Here is a 10,523-nt window from a genome sequence, read left to right on the forward strand (position 1 = left end):
AAAGAAAAAAAAGAAAACAGAGACATTTCTCAAAATATCGTCTTTTAAGTTCCACAGAATATACAGGCTTGGAACAACATGAGGGTAAGTATATGATGACAATTTTTAGATGACCTATCCCTTAGATTAGTGGTATGAAAATTATGAATGTGTTAGTGATATGAAATTATGATCTCTCATAATGTATTTTCCCCTCATGTCACTCTAAACCTGTAAAATTCCTCCATTGAACACACACACACACACACACACACACACACACACACACAGACACACACACACACACACACACAAACAAATATCCAGAATGTTCAAGCTTCCATTTTCCATGCACCAAAAGCAAGTGAAACTGAAATCATATTTAAACTTCTTCATATTTACACACATGATAACCAGATTGACATAATTTATGGCATAGGTCAAGATTTTGAGAGAGTAACTTAACAGCTCCAGGTCACTATGATACGTTGTTTGAAGGGAAAAAAGAGCTGCATGAACATTCTTCAAATTATCTTCTTATTTGTTTCACAAAAACTTCAAACGGTTAATAACATAACTTTTTTGTTTGTTTGTTAGTTTTTATATATATATATATATATATATATATAATATATATATATATATATATATATATATATATATAGGCAGAAATCCTCCCATATTCTCATCATAAAATCATCCAAGAATTACTCTGTTTATTATCGTCATCTCAGAACAAGTGTAGAGGTAGTAGTATATGAATAATGTATTTCTGTTTTCTCTCTGAATAGGTAAAGAAGTCCATTTCTGAGCACCTGTGCACAGTGGCTGATTTCGCCATCGAGATGTTTGATGTACTGGATGCGATCAACTACCAGTCCTACAATGACTTTGTGCTTCGAGTTGGTTAGTGACCTTGTTAAAGCAAGGTGTCAACTGTGTGTGTGTTTGTGTGTGTTAGTGTGTGTAAATGAGTGTGTGTGCTTTTGCATAAGTGGAGGAAATACCTCAGTAAGTGTGGACATTGTGCCGGACATCCCGCATCCAGTAGGATTTCCTGAGTGTAACATGTTTTGTAAGGAACAGATTACATATAACAAACACACAGTTACACACATGCACGAACAAGCTATACTACATACACACTTCTTAACAAAATGTCATGAATTTAAACACCTCACTATTAAAGCATTATTGGTATCCTGCTGTTAACACAATATCCATCCAGCTCTGACGGCCTCTAGTTGCTGAGTAGATCTATTTTTTTTCTCAAGCAGACAGGCAGCTGAAAGTGAAGGTTTAGCACAGGGAGCTGCTCAGAAAAACATACCTGCTACAAATCATTTTTAATGAGAAGGGCAGACAGAATGGAGAACTGGCGCAATCCTGTAAAACTGTCCCAAATGAGCAATCTGTAATTACATTTTTAAGCCACTTGACAAGTCGCATTTGCAAAATTTAAAATTGCAGTTATAAGAAGGAATTTTTCAATATACTAATGAGAAAATGTAATAGCTTTCTCCACCTCTGAAACACATTTTTCTGCTGATGTAATCAAGGCTACATTCTGCAATTTATATTAGTATTTCTTTCTTTTTTTAACAACTACTGGCCTCTTTCAAGGCCACACTACCTGTTTTTATTGAATTAAATAACTGTTACCACTAAAATACTGAGCAGTTGAAAAAAATATATTTACATTTTTTTAACTGTTTCAACATTGATATGAATTGAATCTTTACCAGCAAATCATCATAGAATGATTTCTAAAGGATCATGCGACACTGAAGCTTTACCATTACAGTATTACAGTATATTACATTTGAAAATATAAATTAAAATTATTGTTATAAATTGTACAAATATTTCACAATATTACTGTTTATTCTGTATTTATTAGTGTAGTGTGTGTGTGTGTGTGTGTGTGTGTGCATGTGTGTGTGTGTTTATATACAGCATATGTGTGTGATACTTTATATACAGTCATGACCAAAGTTTTGGCAGTGACATGAATTTTGTGTTTTGCAAAGTTTGCTGCTTCAGTATTTGTAGATTTTTTCCCCACATGTTTCTATGGTATACTGAAAAACAATGATAAGCATATTATAAGTTGTAAAGGCTTTTATTGGCAAAAAAATATAATGAGTCAATATTTACAGTGTTGACCCTTGTTCTTCATAACCTCTGCAATTCGCTCTGGCTTGCTGGATATTAGCTTCTGGGCCAGATCCTGACTGATGGCGACCCATTCTTGCCTTATTAGTTCTCGAAGTTGATCACAGTTTGTGGGCTTCTGCTTGTCCACTCACCTTTTGAGGACTGACCACAGGTTCTCTATGGGACTGAGATTCAGGGAGTTGCCTGGCCACGGATCCAAAATTTCAATGTAATGATCTTCGAGCCACTTCTTTATCACTCATGCTTTGTGACATGTTGCTCCATCATGCTGGAAAATGCAAGGATCATCACCAAATTGCTCATGGATCTTTGAAAAATGTCGCTCTTAAAGGACATTTTGATACCATTCTTTATTAATGGCAGTGTTTTCCCTACCTGGTCTCATGGCATTAATGTACCTGGCTGCACTTTTCAGCGAGACGCGAAATAAGTAATAATAAGTACATATCACTGCAGCTTCCAAAATAAATGAACACTAGAGGTAGTAAAACTCAGACATCTTTTATAGCTTTTTACACAAATTTACAGAGTTTTGATTAATAAAACGGAATTTTTGCACAATTACTTGAAGAATACTGTTATCACTTCAAAACAATATTAATATGCTGGGAGATTTGAAGACTGATGCTTTTGAATGTTAGCATCCATAGGTTTAGCCTTTCTCCTTATCCCGCTCTTTTGAAGCCACAAGGAAGTCACACTAAAACTGTAATTCATCACTGGCCGCTTGAGGCTGGCTGCAAAAGGGAGTGAGTCCCATAGACTCCCCATGTTAAAATGCCCATTTTACAGCAGAAAAAACAATGTTTACAGCCTAGAAAAATATAATTTTGGTCTATATAGCTAATTTTGCCCTTCATGACAACTGTGAGGGGGATGATTTTTTTTAAAAGTCATCCGTTTAAATTATATTAAGCCTTAAAGTTCTGCATAATTAAGGGAGTGGCCACTTGAGTGACAGGTGGATTGTCTCTGCTGACACTGCCGTCGAGATAGATGGGCGTGGCTTAAGCAAACAGGTCCCGCCTTTTTGCCCATTTTTGATTATTTGTTAGGGTCGTGGAGTGTTGAGTTGCAGATGTGGCGATGGCCCGCTCTGCACACTTTTTGGACAATGGCCTGTTGTCCTGCACATTCTTTGGTTTTCCAGCATCTTCTACATATTTGAACCTTTTCCCAAAGTGTCTGTATGATTTTGAGATCCATCTTTTCACACTGAGGAGAACTGAGGGACTCATATGCAACTATTAAAGAAGGTTCAAATGCTCACCGATGCCCCAGAAGGAAAAAAAGAGCTGGGGGGGCAGTGGTTGGTGGGGGAAGTACTATATTTAGAAAATATTATATTTAGAAATATTTTGATATTTTTTTTTGTTATTTGTTTCTGTTTTGGGTTTGGAAAGGCACTATATAAATAAAAATTATTATTATTATTATTATTATTATTATAAATTCAGTTATTATTATTATTTTAACCATATAAAATATTGTATATTTAAACATCTGTTATGTGAAATAGCTTATTCAGGACAGTACTAAATATAAAAATAACATGCAATTTTCATGAGCTCTCTTATTTCGTTAAAATTATTAACATATTTGCATAATCTGCAAAGGGTATGTAAACTTATGAGCACAACTGTGTGTGTATGTATATATATATATATATATATATATATATATATATATACATATACATATACATATACATATATATATATATACATATACATATACATATACATATACACACACACACACACACACACACCCACAATCAAACCAAAAATGATTCAGTCACCAGATATAATTTTTTATATATTTTTACTAGTGGGTACAGGACACTATAATTCATTTATGCAAGTGAGGATAGCAAAATAAAGTAAACTGTGACATAATATACCCAAAAATTATTCATACAGTGAAATACAAGTAAAATTAAAAAAAATTTGGGACCAAAAATTATTCAGACACGTTGTCCTGACCATGTTTTGCTCAAGTGTTTTTTTTTAATTGCTAATGATACCTTTTTACACCACAGACTAAACCAAATTAAGCATTGCTTAGCAATCTAACTGTGTACTTAAAGGGACAGTTCACCCAAAAATTAAAATTCTGTCATTAATTACTCACCCTTGTGTTGTTCCAAACCCGTAAGACCTTTTTTCATCTTTGGAACAAAATTTAAGATATTTTTGATGAAATTTGAGGGCTCTCTGACCCTCCCATAGACAGCAAGGGAACTACTATGGTCAAGGAACAGAAAAGTACCAGGATGGTTGACAAAGTAGTCCATGTGACATCAGTGGTAACTGTAATGTTATGAAGCTATGAGAATACATGATGACTTTGAACACATGTGCCGTGCCTTGTGCCTTGTGTTCAACGTCATCACGCTGGATCTGGGTCAGCTCCGGCACCGCCACATGCTTTGGTACATGGTACTGTTGTGAACGCGCGTCAACAAGTGAGTGAGTCATTATTTTTGTTTTCTTTGTGCAAAAAAGTATTCTCGTAGCTTTGTATTATTACGGTTGAACCATCTGTCGATCATCCTGGTACTTTTCTGTTCCTTGACCGTAGTAGTTCTCTTGCTGTCTACGGGAGGGTCAGAGAGCCCTCAGATTTCATCAAAAATATCTTAAATTGTGTTCCGAAGTAAATTTTGGTTTGACTGTGTTTTTGACACACACACACACACACACACACACACACACACACACACACATTATATAGCATAAGAAACAATTAAATTAAACATATTTGTTGATCATTGATCAGGTATCAACGTGGGTCCAGTAGTTGCTGGTGTAATCGGGGCTCGCAGGCCTCAGTACGACATCTGGGGAAACACAGTCAACGTTGCCAGCAGAATGGATAGCACTGGAGTTCAGGGAAAAATACAGGTAAAACAAAACACACCATCATATATACAAACATCAAACTACTCCAAACAAATCTGTCTTCATCGGCCTCTTCATCCCAGGTGACCGAGGACGTCTTCCGCCTACTCTCCGGTTATTATCACTTCCAGTGTCGCGGGCAGGTCAGCGTGAAGGGCAAAGGTCAAATGCTTACCTATTTTCTGGAAGGCCGAACCACGCAAGGCACGCAGCACACGCGATCCAAGAGCCATGAGTGTGGGCCAAGCCCCTGCATCCGGACCAAACTGGGATCAGCGCCTGCTGTCAGCAGCTACGGGGTGAAAAGTCACACCGTAGGGCACGTTAGTACCCCAAACAACAGCATTCTGTACCTGCCCTCTGTATCCGTCGACATGGAGATGGAGGTGTGATCGCCAAGAAGACGGGTTCTACGGTGATCAATCGATGCATTAGTAAATCAGAGGCAGGGAGGGAAACCGAGCACAAGGTAGGAGCGAGATGAAAAAGGAGGAGAGACGAGACAGTCTTTGCACATTCAAACGTGCCAAACCGAGAAAGGCCCTCCCCCTTCACGCAAGTACATAATAAGCATGTATGTCTTTCCGCGTCCACGTATGCGTGTGTTTTAATGAGTCTTCCCCGACCAACAGGATATCAGGGTCTCCTAAATGGGAGCATGCGATCTACTGCAAAAGGCAGCTTCACACCAGCCGAGGAGACACGTACCCACCGTGTGTGAGTGTGTGTGTGTGTGTGTGTGTGTGTGTGCGTCTGTGTTATCTTTTACTGAAAATGTCAAGAGATGCCACGGCAATGAATATTTTGAACATGTGAGTGGTGAGGACCAAACATTTAGTTTAAAACAGCGCTGTATTTTATACGAGACTGAGTCAGGGCAGTTTCTGAGATGATGGAACACGTGTCGGGTTTTTCCCACCAAGACAAAGGAAAAGCTGGTTGCTCATATTGAGATTTGCTTCGGATAAATTGTTTACATGAAGAAGACGTCACGGGTTTACTGACCTGATAGCAAAGTTATTCCCAGCTCTTCGGGTTTCAAGCTCTCGTCTGCGGTTGCAGAGAGAGAGGCAGGCAGAAATACTAAACAACCGCAGTGAATCAGAGACTGCAATGATTTACTAGCGAATGCTAACGCTATCCTGTTTTGTAATCATTTACAGAAAGTCGGTCAAGTCTGTGACGTGGGTAAATGTTTAACTTTGCGTGGGTTGAATCAGCACAGTTTTCCTGTATGTGATGTGTGTACGCACTTGGTGCTTGGACAAAACATCTGTATGCACTTGCTGCTGCCCTTTGCCCTCTGGGATATCCTTTCCAGTAATAACATGACAAGTGATCCCATTGCGTTTAATAAGCATCAAGGATGTGAAATACTGATACAATAGAGAAGCCAGCACAATCGAGGCTGTCACTGATAATACTATTCACAAAATGCAACCAAATTGGCTTCCAGTATGCAATCAAATGGCTTAATATACATTTATTCCACATCTATTTTGTCGGCTTTCTGATTCTCCTATCAAAGGTAGCATCTCTCACTGTGCTTGCAGAACGATCTTTACCACGTGGTTGAACATGCATGATATTTTAGTGCTGGATATGTCATGTGCTCTCTAGATCTTAGGTTAAACATCTGGATTTTAGTGCATCTGTTTCAGAGCATGCGAGCGTCTCAAACCTGCTCTTGGTTTGGAAAGCCTCACGAGCCTCATTTCGGATTTCAGAACGATCTTTTGGTTTTCTTTTTGTGCTGTTACTGTATCTTTGATAGATTTCCCATGATGCCTAGCGAAAGAAGTTTGGCTTCAAGCATGCCGTTCTGCATGTCCCTCTCAGCATGCCGTAATTCTGTCACGTCGCTCTTTTTGATAACTGATTTGTGTCTCTGATGCATGCCTACTGCAAAAACACAACTGAGGGTGAAAAGTGTCGAAGATATGTTGCGAAACATGCTTTAGTAGCACTGCATGAGCCCAGAGTAATGGCCTTGATGAAACGAACCATCTTTTTTTTCATTATCCGATGGCGTATCTGCTTACCTGGTCTGTGCGTGGTGCTGTGGGCAAAGCTTTCTGGGAGTTTTGTAGCATTGGCGCCTTGTCAAGCTCTTGAAGTGACTGCCTTTTTATCCAGGGTCTGTTGGAGAAAGTGTATTTCTTTGAATATGTGCCAACACATACGGTTACCAACATATCAAACTGTGTTCTTTTCTTGCTCAACTTTGCAACATTGTGTGCATTCGGTTCTGTTTCGAACTTAACTCTCATATAGACTGATCAAACCACGTGGGGCTCAATACCGACTCGCAAATGGGCTATTCCTTTATATTTTTCAACGTTTAATTCATGTTAAGCTACGTATTCAGGAATGCTCTCTCTGATTCTATTTTCCGCTGCATTTAGCTTCATTTGCCATGTACGGAATTTCGCATATTTATTAATGTAAAGTAAGGAGCTGTTCATTCAAGTTTCATTTATGTAGATTTTTGGTTTTCCTTTAATGAATATGAATGCCAAATGCCAAAATGCTTATCGTATCACTGAATATTTCAGATTCTATGATCCAACAAATGTAGCCAAACAGCTAAATGGTTCTATTTGATATGGCTTAATATGATCTATTTTGACTACAGTGGCCTAACTTACTGCTGTTATGAACATTAATGATATATTAACTTTATTAATGCATAAAGTGTGCACAGTAAAATCATAGAATAGATTTTCATGTTGATTAGATATTTTCATATTTGATACGGGTCTAAATTATTGTACGTATTAAATATATTGTAGAGTAAACGAAAAGAGTATTTTATTGATGATTTGTAATATTTGTGCTATTTTTGGGGTTGCAATGTATTTATTGAGATGGTTCTATGTGAATGTAAATTTCATATTGAGATCTTTTATACTTGTGTTTGCACTGTTCGGGAATAAAATAAAAACAATGAGAGATGACGTGGGGCTTCTGTGTGATGTTTGCAATGGTTGTGTTTTTGTGGCCTTGACCTTGAATAAGGAGACATCAATCTATGGACTGATTATGAGAGTGAATGACCTTGGAGTTCTGACATTGTATAACTCGAGAAAAACAAATGAGGCAAACAAAGAAGATTCAGACCCTCTCATGTGATTATTTATTTATTTATTTTTTTTATTTTATTTTAGACTTGAGACGAGACGAGACTGCTTGAAAACCAGTTTCCTCTCCCACAAAAAAAAACCAAACAAAAAAAAACATGTCTTTTATTAATTTAAATTTAATTGAATAATATTTCATTTTATTTTTCATTTACTTTATTTTACAGAAACTGATGGAAATGTTTCCTCTTCCACATAAGTCAATGTCTTCATATTTAATAATTTTATTTTGTTTTCTTGAGTTGAGTTGAGTTAAGTTTATGAAGACCTGATGAAAAACCAGTTTCCTCTCCCACAAAAGACTGTGTGTTCCTGCCTGGGTATTTGCATTAGATTAATGTGTGAAATAAACAGAAGTGCTCCAGAACATCGAGGTTTTAGGAATTGCCGTAGATCCGGCCTATTGTCCCACTACTCTTTTCTGCATACTTCCAGGTCTTCCCGACCGGGAGCTGCGTTTTTTCATATACAGGATGTGCCCGTTCCAAAGCATTTTGGGGAACGGGGAAAACAAAGAAGTCTTATCAGGCTGGCATGTGTAAGCAGCAAATAGACAGGATGTGACACATCGTACTGCCGGATACAACTTGCAAATTGTTATTTATGAGAGAAAACATACATATGCACAGTTACATCAGTGTCAGGATGGATGGACCTTTCAGCATGACCCACGCTCATGACCATAGTTACTATTATGGCCTGCTGGGGTCAAATGTCACTCTTAACTTTTTACATAGTATCAAATTGACATTACCCTGCAATGTAGGGCCTGCATCTTGTAGTATAAACCATCCTTCCCTACCCAACAACACAGGAAAAGGAGTTTAAATAGACATCATATGACTGCAAAATGAATTTAGCCCACTAGACTATCACAATGCATGCTTGTTGTACTGCTGACGCAGGAGCCAGCATTCTGACATGGATTTTTTAAAATTGTTTTTGACACAAAAAGTATTCTCGTAGCTTCATAACATTACGGTTGAACTAGTGATATCACTTACATTATTTTAACGATGTCCTTACTAACTTTCTGGGCTTTTAACATGGTAATGACATTGCTGTCTACGCAGGGTCATATTTGACCCATATATTCATCAAAAATATCTTAATTTGTGTTCCGAAGACGAACAAAGGTCTTATGGGTTTGGAACAACATTAGGGTGAGAAATTAATGACAGTATTTTAATTTTTGGGTGAACTATTCCTTTATAAATGATAGTTTTGTAAATATTTACTCAACCTCATGTTGTTCTAAACCAAAAAGAAGAGTTAATGCAAATCTAATGCAGTCTTGACATGCTATATTTTAATGAACTTGAATGAGATTTGAAAGTTAAATCTGAAAGATTTACAGCAATAAATTACTTTTTGGTCTGTTTGTCGCATAAATGTTCATATGGATACAGTCACAGAACACTTGTTCGGTTGTAAATAAATGAAAAGTTTAGTCATTATCAATGTCTAAGAGGCTCTTTTTCATACAATAAATTTGCATGATGCTCACGGCTGTCAAGTTTCACATTTTGCATGATTCAAAAGTTTGGGTTTGGTAAAATTGTTTTTGAAAGAAGTCTCATGCTCACCATGCAAGTCTGCATTTATTTGATTAAAAATATTGTTAAAACAAATATTATAACAATGCAAAATAACCGTTTTGTTTATTAATATATTTATGGTGATTTACTATATTAATATTGAAATGAAATTGAATCCTGTGATGGCTGAATTTTAAGCAGCCATTACACCATGAAAACAGTTGTGCTGCTTAAAAGATTTCAATTTTAATACACTATAAAATGTAATATTATTCCTGTTGTGCAAAGCAGAATTTTCTTCATCGCTACTCCAGTTTTCAGTGTCACATGATCTTTTAGAAATCATTACAATTTATTTGACTCTCAAGAAACATTTCTGATTATTATCAATGTTGAAAACAATTTTGCTGCTTCATATTTTGTGTGGAAATGAAGATGCACTTTATTTTTCAGGATATTTTGATAATTCTAAAGTTTAATGAACAGCATTTATTTGCATTTATCAAATATATTAATTAAATTTGTTAAAGCATTTATTAAATAGAAATCATTTTAAATGTCTTCACTCACTTTTGTCACTTTCATGCATAATGAATAAAATTATTAATTTCTCTCTCTTTTTTAAATCTTATACAAATGTTCGAGTGGTATCATTGTTTCCACAAAAAATATTAAGCAGCAAAAATGAGAAATGTTTCTTGAGCAGCAAATCAGCATATTAGAATAATTTCTGAAGGATTATGTGACACTGAAACTTCTTTGTAAAAAACAACAGATTTATAAAT

The 10,523-nt window shown here is 36.5% G+C and overlaps 1 protein-coding gene across 1 annotated transcript in view; it reads left to right on the top strand.

Annotated features, from left to right (window-relative positions):
* Window positions 1–8,017, top strand: part of LOC109104203 (adenylate cyclase type 1-like) — a 46,225-nt gene extending 38,208 nt beyond the window's left edge. The window contains exons 18-20 of the mRNA XM_042746732.1: window positions 771–885; window positions 4,939–5,063; window positions 5,144–8,017. Coding sequence (XP_042602666.1) covers window positions 771–885; window positions 4,939–5,063; window positions 5,144–5,452 — 549 coding nt within the window. The 3' untranslated portion in view covers window positions 5,453–8,017. The remainder of the gene's footprint in view (window positions 1–770; window positions 886–4,938; window positions 5,064–5,143) is intronic.
* The last annotated feature ends 2,506 nt before the right edge of the window (window positions 8,018–10,523 follow it).

The sequence above is a fragment of the Cyprinus carpio genome, chromosome B20, assembly GCF_018340385.1.
Source record: "Cyprinus carpio isolate SPL01 chromosome B20, ASM1834038v1, whole genome shotgun sequence".
NCBI lineage: Eukaryota > Metazoa > Chordata > Actinopteri > Cypriniformes > Cyprinidae > Cyprinus > Cyprinus carpio.